This window comes from Podarcis erhardii (assembly GCF_964252035.2).
Source record: "Podarcis erhardii genome assembly, chromosome: Z".
Taxonomy (NCBI): domain Eukaryota; kingdom Metazoa; phylum Chordata; class Lepidosauria; order Squamata; family Lacertidae; genus Podarcis; species Podarcis erhardii.
Window position 1 is genome coordinate 25687968 of NC_138504.1, and position 20975 is coordinate 25708942.

Sequence of the window (20975 nt, forward strand, 5' to 3'; positions counted from 1 at the left end):
ATTTGAGGTAAAATAAACACCCTCTCAGAAATTGCCACCCACCCCCTGTCTCTGGGTCATCCAGACCTTTTTGGTTATTTTTTTACCCACTTATTTTTCTTAGCTGGTTTGGAAAATCAGCAGTTATGTTGAGTTAACATCAATTTCACTGGAGCTCACGTCTCTACTGTAATTATTTATCCTAAAGCAAAAGCAGTTCATTTTTCAGTTTCTACCAATGCAAAGCACTCCTATGCCCCCTGTTGGTTCTTAAAAGACAGTTAGAAACAGAAAAAGTTGGGATAGAAATGAAATGGTCATAATAAAGATTTAATATTTTTAAAGATAGATTCAAGCACCTGCTAATTTATGCCCACCAAGGGATGTTTGGGATAGATTTGTTTTCTATTGTAATTTTACACGTTGCTGCATCCCCACTTAGCACCATAACAGAAAAAGAAGGTGGAATTTTCCATATCTGCAGGCAGATCTAGCTCTTTGGAATTTAAAAGATAAAAGATAAAAGGGAGATATTGCATGAGCCGCTAAAGAGTTGTGGACGCCGAAATAACATATTGCTCAGTCTTCCTACAAAGGTCCTGGACATTCAGCTGAGGCCCAGTAGAAGTTTGTCGCTATACATTTATACATTTTGTGGTGGCAATAGGTGACCAGGAGTGTAATTTCATGCACATTTATATATGTGTTACATTTACATACACACTTGGTTCCTTCTCTTTCCTTTTTATCCCCACAACAACAGCCCTGCGAGGTGAAATTCGGCGGAGAGGAAGCGGCGGGCTCACTCACAGAGTAAAAAAGCCTCATGCCGCACACGGTCGACTAAGGATTAGACTGAGCACACGCCCTACATTTAGGCACATTCCTCTTCAAAGAATCCCGAGAACTTTATAGTTTCCCACGTGCTGGGAACTGCAGCACTTTAGGTTCCCAGGATTCTTTGCATATGTTTCTTTTTAATGCATGGTTTGCCAACATTTGGCGCTCCAGATGTGGCTGGGCTCCAGTTCCCATCAGCCCAGCCAACACCGCAGACTCACCACCCTCGCCCTAATCACTATGCCAGACTGCCTTTCTGGAGTGAAGCTGGTGGATCCTGCAATGCTAAGCAGCAGGAAAAGCACGTGGCGGAGGGGGCGGGAGAAAGAGTTACGCTAAACCGGAACACGGGGGGGGGGGAAGAGCCCACACGCAGCGGAAGGCCTGTCATTCGTCGCCATGGCGACAGGCGGCCGGAAGTTCTGGCCGACGCATGAAGCTACCCGTTTGCCAGGATCTCTTCCTAGAGCGGTGCCGCTCTAGGCCTCGGCAACTCTATGGCGGAACTAACGCCTTCCTGGGAGACCGCGCTTCCGTTTCCGCCTACCTGTCTCCCTGTCTCCTGGGTCCGTCTTGACTGTTCGCGCTTCTCTTCCAGCCAGCCCCTGTGCGTGCTTCCTCCAGAGGAGCAGGTTGCCCCTAAGGCGAGCCTGGCCTCTCACTTCTCTACCTCAGTCCTCGAGGGACGTGGCCCACATGGCTACTACATCTGTGGTAAGAGTGGAAGCTGAGGAGGTAGCGCGGGGCAGTGGTTAGAGTGTCGGCCCCTGAGACGGAGGACGTGGGTTCAGGTCGCCCTGCCGCGTAGCTCTTAGGGAGGCCTAGCCTCTGCCTGCCTAACCGGGTTCGTTGTGTTAATAAGCGAGGGAGGGACACATGCGACATCCTAAGTGGAGGGCCGGCCCATGAGGCTATGTGAGGCCACCTCCTCGGGCGAAAGAACCGGCTTCCAAGGAATGTATTGCCAGGCTTCCGCTGCTGCAGAGGCAATGGCAAATGAGGTCGGATCCTTGGAGGTTGCTTTGTTCAAGAGTTTCAGCTGTGAGGCCACTGGGAGATATCGGGCCACTAGTGTGCTCTCTTTCCCTCTCAGCCTAACCTTACAGGCTTCTTATGTGAATGGAATGGGGAGGGATGGAACAAACAAGTATGTGGTCCTAGGTGACCATCACGGAAGAAGGGCCCACTACAAAGTTCATGGTGCAGGAGCACATCCCCCCCCCCCCAAGAAACAATCCCTTCGCCTTTCTCCTAGGACATAGTTCAAGGCATAACTTCACTGCTGCTTCTCTTCCTCTGTTTATGCTGATACTGTCTGGGACTGTTTCATGTAATTATGGTTGACAAAATCATAGTCATAGGTCATTTCTGGCAGTCACTTATATAAAGTTGTATGGCTTTGGGGCAGGGATTACAACAAAGCAAAATTATGGAAGAGATTTCCATCCATTAGCCATACTAGCTCTTGTATGTCACAAAAAGGAAATCAATTAGAACTTTACAAAATGGAGTTCCCTTCTCTGCATCTGACATCTTTACCTTACTGTTGACACCCTTCAAAAATGGTTTCATTGAGCTGTGTTTTTATGTTTAGAACTTTAAAACCTATGTGGATCAAGCTTGCAGAGCTGCTGAAGAATTTGCAAATATTTACTATGAAACCATGGATAAAAGGAGACGGGTATGTAGATTCCCAACAGCTTTTGTGTTTGGTGTGGGGTTTGGTTTTTTTAGAAGAATTATTTACTGCATTTCACAAAGTACATATCTTGAGTTTTGATGTTGTATGTGCTGATATTATTCATGCTAATATACATATTTGTACATGCTGAGATTATTAGATCATTCCATGTTGTCATGGACACAGCCTTCAAACACATGTCATTTGTTTCTATCTCTTAACAGCTTGATCCTCTGTATGTTTACTCAAAAATATGTTCAGTGGGAGTTTACTCTGTGAGAATATCTGTAAAGGACTGCATCCAAAGGCTACAATCCTATACCACTTGCCTGTAAGTCCTATTGAATGCAGTGGTGTTTAAATAGACATGTATAGGATTGTGTTATAAATAGTGCAAACAGGTACACGGAAGTGTAGAAGCAATGACTGAGCAGTTCCAGTTAGTTGACATGAAATGGTAGCTACTTAACCTGAGTGTTTCTCCCTTTGAACTCAGTGGGGCTCACCTTTCTGTAGACATAGAACCAAAGAATTGGAAGGGACTTTGGAAACCAAGTCCCAGCTCAGTGTAGGATTTGCAATGCAGGGTGCAACTTCTTGCATCCCTAACAGATGGCTGTCCAACCCCTGCTTACACACCTCCAGCAAAGGAGACTCATTGCCTCCCAAAACAGTCTATTTCGCTGTTAAAACAGTTCTTAATGTTAGGTTGTTTCTCTTACTGTTTTAGCAGGTGCATCATGCTGCTTGCTCATACTTAGAACGTGACCAGCTAAGATACTTAGTTCCTTTTCCACTGTACTGCTGCCAAGCAAGGTCTCCCACATCCTATACTTGGTGCTTTGATTTGGGTGTGTTAATTGCAAGACTTTAATGCATCTCTGTGCATTTTGTGGGGGGACTTCTTTAAAAAGCCTTACATATTTTTTAAAAAATAAAAAACCCTAAAGGAAAGGCGAAATTGTAAATACTGTATCTGGATGCAGCAACCTATATAGGAAGGGGTGCTGTAATTAAAGCACAGTTTCCCTTTGGATTTCATGTAATGCTTCCTAATGTTTCTCAGGTGTTGACCAAACTCTACCTGGACAAAGCGACCCTGGTTTGGAATGGGAATGCAGTATCTGGGCAAGCAGCACTTGCAGAATTCTTTGAAATGTTGCCTTCAAGTGATTTTCAAGTTACCACATTTGATTGCCAGCCTGTTCATGGTAAGATGCCTTGTCAAACAGTGTAGCCCACAAATCAGGGAAGATAGCTTGATTCTAAATATGTAAGCAGAATTATTTAACCTTTTCACATTATGTAACTTGCAATCATCCCAGTTTCAGAAATTTCAGTTGTTTCTTTGCGTTTCTGAATTATGTGGTTAAATTATGTCTACCCACTCTGTTCTTGTGACGTTTCTGCATATTCTTCCAAAAAATTGTAGAAATGGAAAAGCATCCATAGTGTCCCTGATGGTCTTTTGGAAAAGGTTGCGAGGAACAGCTTTGTTCCTATTTGTGCTGATCTTCGTACCTCAAGCAGAAAACTAGTGCAAAAAGTGTGACAACATGCTTTAAAAACGTGCTTATTAAATATTTTTTGTGATACAAAACAAATAAACAAGGAAAAGTACATATAGTGTCTCCACTTTCAACTCATAGAGTCTTTTTCACAGTTTGCTTACGTTTGGTATGAGACACTATTGTCACAGACTTAGGGGGAACAGGAGAGAAAAAGAAGGAGGGAGAGGGTTGGGGGGATAGTGGTCTTTTCATTCTATTGTGCAAGATTTTTGTGTCAGCATTTCATGGGTAGGTCCTTTATTTATATAGTTATTGATTTTTATTGGCATTGTGAGAGATTGGAGAGTCCAGAGCTTGGTTGGTTGCGTTCAGTTGGCTGCAGTATGGTTTGTTTGTTTGTTTGTTTGTTTGTATGTGTGTGGAAGGGTGGTGTTGTGTCAGATTGGCCATATTGATTTGTATGCTGTTGTTGGGAACAAGTCATTGTCTTGTTAGACAGTATGCTTTTTAGAACATCATTTCCTATCCCACCTTAAAGGATGCTGGACAGGACAGAGCAAAATCCTATGAACTGTAGAAAGAGTGCTGGTGTGGACATAACCTGAATATAATTGTTTTTAGAAGCCTTAAGGTTTAATTTGAGTTTCCTGTAAGTCACCTCTTTGGACAGTCCTTTGCCCAACTTATTTCATATTTTTAATTTTTAAAATTACATTTCTATACTGTCCTTCATCTGAGGGTCACGGGGCGGTTTACAATGTTAGCATCCATCTGTCTAGGGAGATAATTGAAGAGCTCACCTTTGGGGGTAAAGTCAAACCACTGGAGAGTTAAACCCCCCTCTTTGGCTGTAGAGTCCAGTAGGGCAGATGAAGACGTTTGGTTTTGCTGCTGCAGGTGCACCGTGGCATTTCTTCTCTTTGTGCTCCTTTCAGTGGCCATTCATCCTCTGGTCACTGCTGTGGACACACAGCCTGACTGTCTGTCTCCAGGCATTGCAATTGTCTGTAAGGGATTGCCATACAGTGGCAACCCCAGCCTCCATGTCACATTTGCAGACATCTTTGTAACACAGAGTCAGTCTGCCAGCAGGCCTAGTCCGTGAAGCCAGCTCCACTTGGAGCACATCCTTAGGGATCCTGCCATCTTCCATTCTGTGTAGCTGACTAAACTAGTGTGGATATTTCTGAAACAGAAATGTGAGCATGCTAGGAATGTGGGCTTGGGAGAGCACATCTTTGTTTGAGACTCTGCCCTGCCATGTGATGCCCAAAATCTACCTGATGCAACACAAGTGAAAGGCATTGCGGCTTTGCTCCTAGCAGGTGTAAGTTGCCCATGACTCGCTTCTATAAAACAAGTGTGCATAGCATAGTAACAAGCAAAACATAGTCAGGATGGCGAAAAATAGCACTGAAATTATTGCTATTTTTGTAGATTCTGTTTTCATGTTGCATTTTTGTATTTTATGGTTTTAATTTTTACTTCTAAACTATCAACAGAAGTATTGTTATTGGATATATACATATTGAAAATGAAATAACGAATAATGGTGGTGAGAGTTTGCTAGTTGGCAAGTTAGAGAAGAGGCATATCTCAGTGGCAGAGCATCTGCTTTGCACACCGAAGGTCCCAGATTCAGCCTCCAGCCTCTCAAGATGGTACTGGGATAGAATCCCTGTCTGAAATCCTGGAGAGCTGCTGCCACTCAGTGTAGACAACACTGAGCTAGGTGGACCAATATTCTGACTTGGTAGAAGCTGCTTTCTAGACACCCATAGAACATTGTAAAGTGGCACCTTGGACTAAACCATTGGTGGGTAAGTTGTGGCACCAATGACTCTCTTGTCATCCCTGACTTTTGGCTATGCTGGGAAATGAGAGTCCAACAATACATGGAGGGCCACAGGTTAGCCATCCTAGGGTTAAACAGTATAATAACAAGATGAACTTACTAATACTTCTTGAGCTTCACACACATGCGCATACCTGTTTCACGTTTGCACTATAATACTGACTGTATTGTTGGTTGCATTTTACAGGTGTTTTAATTAGAAAGAGGAGGAAGAAGCAATAACTTTGAAATGCCTGATAGCAGTTTTGTATAAACGTAGGCTTGTGATATACTGGCATGCCTTAATATCTTCTGTTCTGTTTCTTTCTTTAGAGCAAGCCACTCTGAACCATAACACCATCCTTGTTGTGACATGTGGGTCTGTCAAATTTGATGGGAGCAAGCAGCAGTACTTCAATCAGAACTTCTTGTTAACAGCACAAACCACAAACAACAACACAGTGTGGAAGATTGCGAGTGACTGCTTCCGCTTCCAGGACTGCCCTAATTAGTGGGCAGCAGCAGTTGGCTATGCTTCCTCTGGACAAGATAATTGGCTTTCAGGATGGTCGTACTCTGGATGTGAGAATGTACCTTCTCTTTGAAAGAAACTTCCTCTTGCCAGGAATTACCAACTTCAGAACAGCAAAAATCAAACTTACTTATTTAAGAATGCTGGTCTGTGGCTTCGGTATTTAAATCAATATAGGAAAATACTCTTATGGTTTACTTGCATTGATGACTCATTCATACACATTGTATACAGGCACCTTCTGTCACAAGTTGTATTTGTTTTGGTGAGAAATTAAAATAGCTGTAACAACAAGGTGAGGATGCAGATCCTGACTAACTTGAAGTCTTCCTAGAATCTGAAAATCTTGGTGCAAATAAGTACAGCTGGGAGAAGATTGTGTGAAGGAGAATGATAATTGTCTCTGGGCTTCCATGTATTTCTAGTAAAGGAAGCTATTGGAGAGTTATTAGGAAGACCTCAACACCCTGAGGCTATTTTTTTTAGCTGCTTTGGAACTGCTTTTGATACACTATGTTGCTTTGTGCTGTTTTATCTATGATTTGTTGAGTTTGTATGTAACCATTTAACTGGCTACATAAAAAATATATATTATTTTTTTAAAGGGGGGGGGGTTGGAAGAGAGATTTTGACTCTTTTGTAGCAGAGTTACGCCCAATGGTGATTGCTCCAAGCATATTAAAACTTGGTTACATTTTGCATCTACCCTCATCCACCTTTAAATATTGGTTTCCCCATGAAAATACTTGAGCTGGAATGCATCATAGACACTTAGCTTTGCAAATAATTAAACTGCTTGCATCCACCAGGATCTTAACTCTGCTGTTACAGCAGAGGTGACCAAGGAGTGTCCAGAGCACTGTCTAGTCCTGTTGTGTTGGATGAGTTTCAGTTGGTAAGGATCGAGAATGTAGACAAGGTGCTTGGATTGATCAGGACGGCCATTTGCATTCTGGAACTTAGTTCATCTTGGATGATAAAAACTAGCAGGGAGGAGCCAGGTGGCTGGACCAGGGAGGTGATTAATGTCTCCTTGCAAGAGAGGGTGGTCCCTGCCTGCTTGAAGGAGGCCACTCCTTAAGAAAGCCACTCCTTAAGAAACCCTCACTGAACTCGGAAAATCTAAGGACTCAGAAAAACTATTGGCCAGTTCCTAATCTCCCCTTAGGCAAGGCCCTGGAGTGGGTGGCCACAGATCAGATCCAGGTGCTCTTGGAGGAAACTGATTTTCTGTATACATTTCAATTGGGATTTAGGCCCAGTTTTGTCATAGGAACTGTTTTGGTCACCCTGTATGATGACCACTGTTAGGAGAGAGACGGAAAATGTCTCCTTGTTAATTCTTGACCTCATGGTATCCTGGAGCAGCTGTCCAAATTGTTGGAATATTCTGTTCCACCTTAAGGAACAGGCATGATTGTTGTATGTCACATATCTGTTTACACTCCAGCACAGTATGCTGGGAACTTCCGTTTGTGTATTGCTTTTGCTTTAGTTTTCTTGCTTTGGACACGAAGGAGATTAGACATGTTTCCTTTTGCCCTGATGTACGCTGAATAAACTGCTTGTAAATATGCTCACACAACAACTCCTGCCTCTTCTGTTTGCGCGGCGTTTACTCTGCTGAGTAGCGTGCCCTAGCTTCTGAAGCTCGGGTTGGAGATTCATGCTGCACCAAGGACTGGAGTTCGCCCAGTACACCGGCCGGTGCATGCCAACACAAATTGGGGGTGGGTGGCACTCCTTTGTGGTGGTTCCAGTTGTACTTGTGTGGTCGTTTCAAGGGAGTGATGCTTGGGAAGTTCTTCACCTTGGAGCCTTCAGTGTGGGGTTTCTCAGGGTTCAATTTTATCCCCCATGCTGTTTAACATCTACATGAAACTCCGGAGTACGTTGCCAGCAACCAAGCTCAGCATACTGCCTTTACACCTGCCGGTGAGGCAGTGGTTGTACTTGACCATTGTCTTGCCTCAGTAACGGACTGGGTAAGAGCCAACAAATTGAAGCTCAATCCAGGTAAGACTGAAGCACTGTTAGTAGGAGGTTCCCTAGACTGGTTGGATGGGAGGTTGCCTCAGAAGCAGTAAAAATAGATTTTTATGGTTTTGGGGGGGTGAAAATGTTGGAGAATTCTTGTCTCATGCTACTGCCATACCCACACTGTAGGGGTTCATTAGCACATGGGTGTAGGTGGGTGTCATCCTTTGGCCTCTATATATTGAAAACACGTAAGGCTATTTCACTGGGTTACACAAGTTAGCCATCCCTCTTGATGATGCCACAAACGCCAGCCACGTGGTGGTTTGTGTGAATGAGTCCTATATGAGTATCTGCATACTCATTTTGGGCTCCACACAAGGTAGAACCCTAGGCCAATTGGGTTTTCTTATCATGTGGAATTGTACTTGTGTGTGTTTGATGGTACAAATGTGTGGGGCCCTTTGAGTTTGGGTGTAACCTTCAACGCCTCCCTCTCCATGGAGGCACAGGGTGCAGCTACTGCAAAGGTGGCATTTTTCCATCTCCGCCGTATCAAACAGTTGGTCCCTTACCTTTCCTGCCCTGATTTGGCCACAGTGATCCATGTGACAGTCACCTCCTGGCTTGATTACTGTAACTCGCTCTACGCAGGGCTGCACTTGAAGTTGTTCCAGAAACTCCAGCAGGTGCAGAATGCCGCGGCGAGGCTCTTTACGGGGTCCTTGCCGCGGGACCACATTCACCCAGTGCTTTTCCAGCTGCACTGGCTCCCGGTGGAGTACAGGGTCAGGTTTAAGGTGCTGGTTTTAACCTTTAAAGCCCTTTGTGGCCTAGGACCCTCGTACCTACGGGACTGCCTCTCCCGGTATGCCCCACGGAGAGCCTCAAGGTCCATAAATAGCAACAACCTAGAGGTCCCGGGCCCTAAGGAAGTCAGATTAGCCTCAACCAGGGCCAGGGCCTTTTCAACACTGGCTCCGGCCTGGTGGAATGCTCTGTCTCATGAGACCAGGGGCCTGCGGGATCTGATTTCTTTTTGCAGGGCCTGTAAGACAGAGCTGTTCTGCCTGGCCTTTAGCTTGGAATCAGCCTGATCCCCCCACCTTTCCTTTTCCTTCTGTGATGGAACCCCTATTTGGGGACTTCCCTGGCTTTTTTCTGGCCAACATAGGACCAGTCTGGATAGTTGGCCTTGGTGAAGATTTGACGTTTCCTCCCCCAAACAGTTTTTGATCTGGGCTTCCACTGAAATGAGGCTGCATTTTAAGTTGTATTTTAATCCTGTTTTTAAGTTGTATTTTAATCAATTGTTTTTATACCTGATGTTAGCCGCCCTGAGGCTGGTCTTGACTGGGGAGGGCGGGGTATAAATAAAATATTATTATTATTATTATTATTATTATTATTATTATTATTATTATTATTATTTATTTCACACAGCCTTTGCATAAAAAGCCATTGTGGTGAGTGGTTGTTTCATTGGCAAGAGGGCTGGGCTAACCAGAATGACCCAGCAACTCCTTCATCCTAGGGTTGCTATATTTCAAAAAGTGAAAATCTGGACACAAAAGTTGTGGTACTTTTTTAGTTTTGTCCAAATTCCGAATGTATGGCTATCCTATTTCATCCAAGGTTTCAATGTATGAACAGGGTGATGGGTGAGATGAATTGCTCAATGTGGACGAGGTTGCGGCAAAAGACACACATTTGCTGAAAGGCAGTAAGCCTCTGTTCATAGATGAAGTGATGGAATCCCATGTTATGCAGTAAATAGTGTTGGGCAGCCTCTCCTGAGAAAGAGCCCCCCTCAAGTGCCTTACACCTTATATAGTGGGGAGAAAAACATTGTCTGTGGATGGCCTGTCTGAACCATCTGAAAGACAAAGCCTCCTCTTGTGATTAATCAATATTTTGGGATGGCTTTTTGTGCAGCCTTCAGAATAATTCTGTGTGTAGAATTGGACTGTTTGGCTCAGATGATGAGTGACACCTCAGACAACTGTGAAATTTTATCTAGTTCTTAGTCTATAGTAACAGTGTTTTTCTTGTTCAATCACAGCATTGTAACAGTGTTTTTCTTGTTCAATTTGTAGGCTGTTAAAAAAAGAATATTTACCGCATAATGCTTTACTGCTAACTCAAAAACATTTGACAAAGACATGTGCATTTGCATGTGATTTATTCTTCCTGATGTTTCATTGTGCAGGCATTTGTCTTTGTATTAGCAGGAGTCCTATGTGATAAAGTAGAATGCCCCTGGGTATGCTGTAATCTTTTTTAAAAAAATGTACATAAACCTTATGCATACTTTCAACCATAAATGTATGGCATTGGAATTAAATTATTTTTTACTTTACAGAAGCTTCAAAGGATATGCAACTGAAGAATGGTGTGAGGCCCATTAATATAATTTGCCTTTCTTTTGAAATCATTTTTTATTTGGTTTTTACAATGCAAAATTATAAAAAAAGTAATTACATATCCATATGGAGAGATTCCTCCGAATCTCAGGACTATATAATTTGCCTTTCAAAAATGTTCTTTCTGAAAGACACTGTATTAGAGAAATCTTTCCATCCAGAAGCTTTTACATATACAAGAGTCTCACCAAATTGTGGGAATGTGGACTGAAACATGACTATAAAGAGGTGCTACATTCATAGAAGGGTCTCTCCAGCTAACTTGCTTTTTCTTTGCCTTCCTTTGCCATGGCTCACCCTTCTTTACACCACCTGCTTCCTCACTTGTCCTAAATCTTCACCCAGCCCAGCTCTACCTTCCTTGATGTCTCCTAAATTCTGCCTATTTTGCTTTTGCCATGCCCCATTTTACGCCACCTTCTTCCTGCCTGCCCCACTTCATTATAGCTCGGCCTTAGAACTATGTTACGATGCATGTGGCTGTTGTAACGTATGTGGAAATATGGCCTACGGACAGGAAAATCAGATTACCCACCCTGGCAAAATGTCATTCTTGAAACCTTGATGTCTAGTACTTTCTTTTAACAGTAGAGGGAACTGGGGCTTAGTCAATTGCTCACTCACAGCTGCTACTGCCCCTATTCTCTTGATGCTAGACAAGGGCTAAACAAATTCAAAGAGGTTATCCAGTGGCTACTAGCCACAATAGCTATGCTCTGCCTCCACAGCAATGCTTTTGAATGCAAGTTACTGGAAACCATGGGAGGAAAGAGTGCTCTAGTGCATGAATCCTGCATGTGGGTTCACCACAGGCATCTGGTTGGTCACTGTGAGAACAGGATGCTGGACTAGATGGGGCATTGGCCTGATCCAGCAGGCTCTTATGTTTTTATGCAGGACATCAAGTCCCAAATGCAGGTAGGACAAGAGTGAACCATGACAACAAAATTAGGGGCACGTGAAGTCTGCCCCTCGGAAATGTAGTGGAAAGCTAATCATTGCAGTAACTTGTCACAAATACAGTAATTAGAAAAAGTCACAGAAATGGTATATTAATCTAAATCAAGGTAGAAAAAACAAAACACTGGAAATATAAACACTCCCATCTCCCAAATACATGCAGTTGCTAGGTGTATCAAGGTCTACACATGAAGTGTATCAAAGTCTATACATGGGTATAAAATTGCTCCAAAGTCCATGAACACAACAGGCAAAATATTAATCCATTTCAGATTATTATTCTCTCGACAGGAACAAACAAGCACTCGCTTGCTTCATTTCTAAATGCACTGCAGTGTTTGACATGTTGGACCTTTATCAAAGGAACAGAAAATTCCCTGTTACTGAAAATGACCATCGTTTACAAGGATAATAAATACCGTAGTCGTTTATTATCACTGTGGAGCTGCAAAATTCTGTTGATAGTGGACTTAGGCTGAAGTTTAAGGTCAACCAGTAAAATACCTAAGAGAGACTATAACAGGTCCCTGCTGTCAGCCAAATGTTTTTGCTTCCCAGTAACCGCAAATTACAACTGTCATTTATTATCACTGAACTGGAGCCAGATTAAGTTAGTTGCACTTAAATCTTATTCAAACAAATTTGATAAGTCACAATTGATTTTAATGGGTCTTCAGCACAACTAACTTATAGTGCAATCCTATGCACGTTATTCAAAGGTAAGTCTCAATGTGTTAATAAGTATTTAGGATTGCAGCCTTAGAGTGCAATTCTATAAATGTCTACCTAGAGGTTAGTCCCACTGAGTTCAATGGGGTTTACTCTTCTCTCTATACACACACACATATACCCCATTGAACACATTGAGAGAGATTGTAGACACTAAGAAAGTCACAGAAGTCAGCAGAAGACATTCATTCCTCAGTTACATTGCATTTGAAGGCAAGTTCATTGTTTTAAAATCTTCCCACTGGTATATAAAAAAGCAATTTTGGGGTGTCCTGGTTTTTACTTTTTGAAATATGGCAATCTACACCGGGAAGAAGACAATTCCATATAGATGTTGGCAACAGGACCTAGCATTTTTTATTATTTAAAACATTACTTTGCTGCTCTTTAATTCAAAATTTTCAGGATAGTTTGTGATATTTAATACAAACACTATAAAAAGCATAAGAAAGGGGGTTTGGGGGTTGTTGTTTTTTAAAAAAATGACACCTAAAAAATGATCAAACGTACACCAGAGGTTAAAAGCTTGGGAGGGAAATCTTGCCTGATACCTAATGGTATTCTTGATGCAGGCCAGCCTTTCCCAACCTGGTTCTACTGACTGTTCTTGATAGGTGTTGTAGTCCAAAACACCCGGAGGACCCCAGGTTGTTTAAGGCTGTGTCAAGAGATCCAGAACACTTTCCAGCTGAAGAGAAAATGGCAGAGCATGCAAGACTGGAGGTAGCCCACCACCCCTACTGAAAAGTAGAGGCACTGGTATTCATTTCTGGGGCAGGGGGTCCTCTCTTCCTCTGGGGGCAATTAAAGAGAACAAAAGGTTTGTGCTGTTAAAATCCAAAGCGGTGTCATACCAGGTCTCCAACCTCAACACACACACCCTTCCAACCCGCATGGCTTGCTCTCTTTGTTTCCCTGGCCAGCACCCCTCCTCTTAGGACTATTGATGGGCTGTGCAGCTGCTGAGGGTTGCAGGGGGCTGTTGCGGTGGGGAGAGAAGCTTGGAACTCAGGGCCCCAGAAAAGTATTTGCTTGAATGTCAGGGTTTGTGTGTTCACAGCCAAAGCTCATTGTAACATGATATTTTGAAGATAAATTATCCTCTCCTTTCCAGGGTGGTGGGCACCTTTTAATTGGAAACCCATCATCAAAATGGAGGTTAAGCAGCAAAACAGCTACAGATACTTTATATGAAATCCTCTCCATCACAGGGCTGCCTGCACAATATAAAGCACATTCCAGTGCCCACCACCCTGAAAGAATCTTATCTTCACACCCTTAACAAATTACAGTTCCCAGGATTCTTTTGGGTTGTGGGCAGCGGAATGTGCTTTAAATGTATGGTGTGCAGGCAGACTTTTAAGTCCTGCAAGCTCCCAAGGGAACCAATAAACCTGTCTGTCTTCCAAACAGAGCCAGAGATGGATCCCAGTCCTGGTGACTTGTGTTCTCTAAGGGAGAGAGCATCCCACGGTTAACTCCACCACCACATGGCCTCTGGCATATGTGTCCACTGATTTGTTTTGCAGTCAGCACAGTCTAATCTGGAGATGGAGAACCTAAGTTTCCCCCAGATGCATTTAAAGCACATGGCTACCCCGGAAGAATCATAGGAGCTGGAAGTCTTAGTGGGAACATCCGGGGGGACGGGGACGGGACAGGTTCTGCACCGCTGGTGTAAATACCTATATATACCTGCACAGCACAACGCTCCCTCCGCTTAAGACTAATTACAACGCTGAGCACCGAACCGTCTTTTTGCCTAGCGCCATCTGCCTCCCCATTCAAAGCTTGCACGCGGCTTCCTCGTGGGGCAAATGAAGCTTCTTGGTTAATTTTTGTTGTTGTTTCTTTGCCCCCGCCGAGCTGAGAGGCGCAGGTCGCAGTTCAGAATTCCAGCCTTTGAGCGGACCGCACCCCCCACCCCCGAGAGCACTTCTTCAGATTTGGGGTGGGCCGATCCGATCCTCCTCCGGAGCCTTCCCGCTCTCTCACAGATGCTCGCTGTCGTCGCCGCTGCTCCCCCTCTCCCCCCCGGCAGCCGCCGGCATCCCCTCGCCCAGGCTAGGCTCCCCGGCCGCCACCGCCAGCTTCGCTCCTGGTCCTCCTGCACCCCTTCCCAGGCTTCCCGCTCTCGCCGTCCAGTCGCTCTCGATGTACAAGTGGTAAGGGTCGTGCTTGGACTCCAGCTTCCTGGAGCGCGTGTAGGCCAGGATCAGACCCCCGGCCAGGCAGCCGTAGAATATCATGATGAGCAAGATGTACAGGTAAGCGTCGTCTGCGCCCGCTTTGCTGCCCGACGCTGTCGCCTGGCTTGGCGCCGGGAGTGAGTCGTCGAGGGGGCTGCTGCCTCTGCGGATGGCATTGGGAGCAGCGCCGCCGCCGCCGTGCAGCTCCTGCCAGAGCCGGCTCAGGAGGACCTGGATTCGGAGGCTTTCGCTGCAGTTCATCGGACCCTGCATCCGCCGCCTTGGCACGCTTGCTAGCCTCTGGTCCCTTTTGGCCTCCTTGCTCCGCGCCCCTTTCCTTGCAGGCGCGCACCGCCCGCCCAGCAGCAACACAGCCGTTGCCTGCTGGCCTCTCACGCCTCGGCCATCTGCTTCTCGCCTGGCGCTGGAGGGACAAAGGCGTCTGCAGCCTACCCCACCCCACCCCCTTGCGGGAGAAAGCAGGGGGCGCCTGCCTCTCCCCCTCTCTCGGCCGCCGGCCACCCAGAACTCTCCAAGGGGGATGGGCAGGGGGGGAGAGTCTCTCCGCCTCTAAAAAGCTTCTTTGTTCCTTAACTGGCAATCCTGGAGTCTGGCTGCCTTATGATATTGCCAGTGGTCTGCCCCCACCCCCCATCCCGCCCACTCGCCCATGAACTGAAATATGGGAAGGTGTCTTTGAATTTTTTGGGGGTGCTGCTGCTTTGAGATCTGAGCCCCCCCTTACCTATCACGCTCAGCGAATTGTGTTGGGGGGTATGGATCCATCAGTTTGTTGTTGTTTTTTTAAAAAAAGGTTTAGCTGTCATCATCGTTTTGCTAAGTCTAAAACTTTGCTTTAATTCTGGTGGTGCAGATGAAAAGCGAGGGGCAAGGGCATCCTTACTGGGTCTCTTCTTGTTGCTTTCCATAAATGTGCACAATGATGCTTGAGAAAATTTCTGTGCAGCCTTTTCCAAGCTGGTGCCTTCCAGATGATTTGGACCACAACTCCCACCAGCCTCAGAACCACTCTCTGGAAAATGGAACAAGCTGTATGACCAAGGCCCTGGGAGTGAGGGGTGGCACCCATGATCTCTGCGAGTGAGGCTTGCAGTTGCTGTGGTTTCGGAAGGGCCAAAACCAGATGGGACACAGGGACACCCATAGGAAGCTGCAGTTCAGACTATTTGTCTGTCAGGCCAAGCAATGTTTGCACTAGTGGCTCCCAAGTTTTTTGCTATGACAACCCACAAGTCCCAATTTACTTGGTATGGTGGCCCATCAGTTTATTATCACATTACATTTTGGACCTTGGATCTTCTCTGCTGCCAGCCACCAGACAGCAGTTTCCAAGGTTGAAATGCAAGAATTGGAGGTTTGTGACATTCATTTGCAAGTGCTAATGCAGCATTATAATACATGAACAAAAAAGCCCATCATACCAGTCAAGGATTACAAACCATTCTTATTTAGGGTTTGTTTATAAAGCTCATGACTCACTTGTGTGAGTTTTGCAACTCACCTGCATGCCATCATCCAGAGGTTGGGAAACACTGGCCTACACCAGTGTTGGGGAGCCTGTGGCCCTCCAGATGTGGATGGACTCTTAACAATTTTGTGGGTGTCAGGAATGACTGAAATATGGCAACCCTATCCAAAGGGACCTTCCCCATGTAGAATTTGTGCTCTGACACTGTTTCCTGGTGCATGTGGAAGGCAGGCTTGAAGTTTCATGCACTTAAAGTCTCAACTGCCAAGCATCACCACAGGATACTCTTCCATCTCTGGGCTTTTTTTTAAATGATGGGGGGGGGGCAACTTGGACTCGCAATGCAGAGGAACCACTGCATTTCGCCATTTTCTACAATCTAAATCTCCCTTTTTGCCCAAGCGGTTATTAGCCACACTGGTCAGAAAATACACACAATATTTTGTGTTACATTGGTTGGTCTAATAAAAGTACTGCCCTAGTAGGGATTTTGGAATTTTTCTTAGCTGTCAACACGGATACCTTTACTCTTTGTTTTAAGCACAATACTCTCTCTCCTCAGGTCAAACTGTCCAAATTAAGACATACATTAGAATCCTGGGAAGCAGGAGACTTTTCCCCTTATTTCTTTTTGCTGGTATATGTGTGCTGCAATTCTCAAGGTGACTGTAAAAAACTAAACACTGTTATTCTCCCCACCCCCTGCCCACCTCAGGTGGTGGCTAAATATTTATTGGGGTTGTCAGAGCTTTGAATGTGGCTTTGGCAATTTATCCACATTTGAGCTTTAAGAGGGATTTTTGTTGTTGGCTGTTTGTGATTTGTTTTTGTTTCGGGAGGAAATGCATTGCTATTGCAGTTGCTTTTAACGAAGTCACCTAGATGCTTTTGGGTAGGCTATGCATACATGAAGTAAATAATAAAGGTTGCGTGACATACATAGGACATTTTAAAACCCAGAGCTATCCTCTGTGTTAATTCATCTGGAATGTTTAAGACTCACAATCACCAAGCTGGATCGAATCCTTGTTTCACCCGTAAACTTTTGCCTTGTAAGGCCTTGGGAAGAGCTTCCCTCAAACTACTTGCTGTAGCTACTGGAGAGACGAAAGGAAGTTCTCCTTCATATTACTAAATATTTGACTATCTGTCCTTGACTATTAGTTATGGGACAAGTTAGCAGTTTACCACTCACTATGGCACAGCAAGGCTGAACACCAGTTTGTGGCAGATATACAGTAGGTGAGGACTACTGCTTTTAAGTCAGCAGTGGGGAACCTGTGGCTCTCCCATCATCGCCAGCCAGCATAGCCTGAGGTTGGGGGTGATAGAAGCTGTAGTTCAGCAACTTCTGGAGGGCCACAGATCTTGCATCCCTGCTTGTGGGCTGCCTGGAGTCATTTTATTGATCACCAGATTTCAAAATTAGCCAGGCGCCAGACACATTTTGCACCTAGCTATTGGCCACTTGTGACCAAGTGAAGATGCCTGGGTGGCAAGATGGTGCCTGACGTCTCCACCATCTGGAAGTGCATACCAGGGGATCCTTGGATCTTGACTGTTTTAACACAGTAATCCCACAACCTGTACAATTCTATCAGTTATATTTTATTTGCATGATCAGAACGAATTTCACGAACCAAAATGCCTTTTTTCTGTGCAGCCTGAACAGGAGCAGTCAACAGCATTAAAATTAATTGTTGTAACTTGTTTTCACTTACCCCACCCCACTGTCCTGCTCACAGTTGTGAAGAATATCCCTACATTATGAATGGTCCATGTCACCATTAAGAAAAAGAGGTCGGAACAGGCCAATATATATGTGGACCATCCCTGAATCAAGTGACTTTTCTTCTTTACGTTCTCAAAGCTCTTAAGACCTGGTAAGGCTGGGCTAAGGTAAGAGCTGTTTGTGTGAAGGCATTAACGAGCCCTTAAGCAGAAACCTGTGGCATGCACTTCTAATTCTAGATCTTGCTTTCTCTTTCCTTTAGTTTCCCTTTTGCTAATATATGGGAGAAATTTGAAGGTTGGGACTTGCTGAGCTGAAAGCGGCTAGATCTGTTCTCCATCAGCCAACTCACAGTTCCTCCATGCACAGAGCAATGCAGCAGAATGACCAAAAAAGGCTCAGACCACAACTGCATTGGCACCTGTTCTTAACAAGGGGCAGCTTGTGGAGCTCTGTATTCCTTTAGGACAAATGGATGGCTGAAAAATACCATAAATAAAAAAGACGTATATGAACAGGTGGTTTTGACTTTAAGAACTCACTTAAATCACGGCACCATCATGGTTGTAGGAATAAATTGGGACTTTGCTTCTGCTGTCTTTATGATACACAAATATACTTGGGAGTAAGCACCATTTTGTTGTAGAAAATGACATTAGATGTCTTGCTGCTCAGCCATGCCAACAAAAACATTTGCAAATAGTGTCAGCCAGTGGGACCTGGCATACCTATGCTGACCCAGAAACTGTTGTGGGGCCTGTTGTGCTGCAACCACCATCTGCCACATTGGCTGGGTCTGTGCCTCCATCACATATTGTTCAAGAGGGTTCCCTAACCCTTCAGAGATTTGTGGGGGTCACAGGGGGCGGCAGGATGAAGAGGAGGGGGCAGGAAACTTTCCTTCCATGAACATCCTTATCTTTGGATCCAAACTAAGAGTATCAGTTGCTGGGTGGGTAGGGTGATCAAATTTTGGACTTCAGCATGTAGCCAGGAGTTACCAGTAGCTTTTTTCCTTCCATAATATTAAATCAAATGCCCTCATTAGCCCTATATTCTCCACTTCCAAAAACCTCTATATTTCTTCTCCACAAATACTATTGTATTTTCTTTTGCAATAGGAAGGACCAATAAAGGCTGGCATAATCACAGTAATGTTAAGAATTCAGTTCTGAGTTTATATGCTATAATAGCAGTGGCTACACTGGGGCATCTTGGTTCTGTGGGAGTGTCAACTTCAGTTCCATATGCATTAGGTGGTTGAAATCCCCGCAATAATTCCGCAAGTTAGGTGGCAACATCCTCATATTGCAAACCTGGGGCTGAGAGTAGCTAGTCTTAAGGTCTCCTGGTTTTTGGCAGAAACACAGAACTTTGCTGATTTGTGCTCGGTCTCTTGGTCCCAATGCTCACATAAGCTGATCATCACATCACGGAAACAGGTGTTTAATACCCCCACCTCAAATCCTCAGTGTGCTAGTGCCCAACTAGTGCAAAATGGCAAAAACTCTTTAGGTATTCAAGTAAACACATGAGCAGGGTCTACAGCATGGGTAGGCAAACTAAGGCCTGGGGGCTGGATCAGGCCCAATCACCTTCTCAATTCGGCCCGCAGACAGTCCAGGAATCAGCGTGTTTTTACATGAGTAGAATGTGTCCTTTTATTTAAAATGCATTTCTGGGTTATTTGTGGGGCATAGGAATTTGTTGATTCCCCCCCCCCTTCCAAAAAATATAGTCTGGCCCCCCACAAGTTCTGAGGGACAGTGGACCGGTCCCCTGCTGGAAAAGTTTGCTGATCTCCGACAGGGATTAAGGTGCTAACTCCATCCCCCACTGCTATTCTTATTGTCCTTCAACTTGTGCAAAGTAATCTGAAGTGAGGATGCCCCTGTACACATGGAAGTTTCCCAAATTATAGAATCCTGGAAAATTTGGGTTCTAAAATACAGTGCACCTCCAGGAGTGCATGAGGCTCCCTGCTTCAAAACAAGGCTGGAACTAACACAACCACAGCCCCTGTACAAGTAGGCAGGTATATAGTTCTATGGCATAGGCAAACCTACTAACCCCACTTTGCCCTACCTGTGCCACTCAGTAGTGCTGGTTCCAGGTTGTTGGAATTTTTTTTTGGGGGGGGGTCTCCTTAGTGGCTTCCAGCCTGTTCACTGTCCATTTACTTGCTTCCCCCTGTGGGCCTAATCAACAGTACCGAGAGAGCAAATAAGGCATGTAGACGTTACTTTGCCTTCTCCTCTAATCGAGGAAAATATGCAAGCTCCAGTGATCAGTAGTGTATCACCCTACAATGGTGGAGCCTTCATAGGTGTCCAGTGATCTAATCCCCAATTTCTGTTATGTCTTCTTTAAATTTTGGCTCACAGCTAGAATTACCATGTGGTGCAAGCATACATCTTTGCCTTCAGCAACTTCTAATGGGACCTCAGAGAGTAACCTGTCTTGTTTTATAACATTTTGTGAATGCATGCGGTTTTCTTCGCAGTAGCCAGAAACCACCCATAAAATGATCAGCCAACATTTCTTAGTAACTCACATGTCTATAGCCAGAATAATGTGTTTTCAGACAATACTAAGCAGTTTCATTTGTTTTGGCAAATCTTTGGATGTATAAGGTGGTTTGCTTTGGCTTATTTCCTGTTCAAGCACTGAGGCAGTGCAAATCTAATTATGGGGAACACAATGACATAGCTGAAAGTTAATATTTTTTGTCATAGCTGGCAATTAAAGGCAAGCAAGGGTATTTGATTATGTTCTTTCTTTCAGTCCTCCTTTTCAAAGGCAGCCCCATAGTTAAACTTTTTTTTATTAAATATGAACTATTAAGATGTCATCTCAGTAACACCAACCAGGGCCTCTCTCAAGCTTTATTCTCTGTAATAGCCACATTTTACTGACTGATCTGAGTAAAAGCCAGTATGTGCTCTCCACAAAACCTTGCCTTGAAACAGGCAAATGCTAGTTCCTTAAAAACGTGCATATTCCAGTTATATTTTCACACATGGGAAAGAAAATTGATCTGAAATTTGGTGACTTAGTGCCTAATTAATTGATATCAAGGTTTTTTTTTACAAGCTAGTT

The 20975-nt window shown here is 44.5% G+C and overlaps 2 protein-coding genes across 3 annotated transcripts; one reads left to right on the forward strand and one right to left on the reverse strand.

Annotated features, from left to right (window-relative positions):
* Positions 1-1336: 1336 nt before the first annotated feature.
* Positions 1337-7965, forward strand: NXT2 (nuclear transport factor 2 like export factor 2). 2 transcript variants are annotated; one of them, XM_081847316.1, is made up of 5 exons: positions 1337-1533; positions 2414-2500; positions 2725-2831; positions 3567-3711; positions 6179-7965. In XM_081847316.1, the coding sequence occupies exons 3-5, from the start codon at positions 2754-2756 to the stop codon at positions 6355-6357; spliced, it is 402 nt and encodes a 133-aa protein (XP_081703442.1). In that variant the 5' UTR covers positions 1337-1533; positions 2414-2500; positions 2725-2753; the 3' UTR covers positions 6358-7965. The 2 variants fall into 2 exon arrangements, with proteins under 2 accessions (XP_081703442.1, XP_081703441.1); XM_081847315.1 differs by lacking the exon at positions 2725-2831 and having other exon boundaries at positions 1340-1533.
* A 3838-nt stretch (positions 7966-11803) lies between these two features.
* KCNE5 (potassium voltage-gated channel subfamily E regulatory subunit 5) lies at positions 11804-19513 on the reverse strand. The gene has a single exon (XM_081847314.1). The coding sequence runs from the start codon at positions 14926-14928 to the stop codon at positions 14458-14460; it is 471 nt and encodes a 156-aa protein (XP_081703440.1). The 5' UTR covers positions 14929-19513; the 3' UTR covers positions 11804-14457.
* Between the last annotated feature and the right edge of the window lie 1462 nt (positions 19514-20975).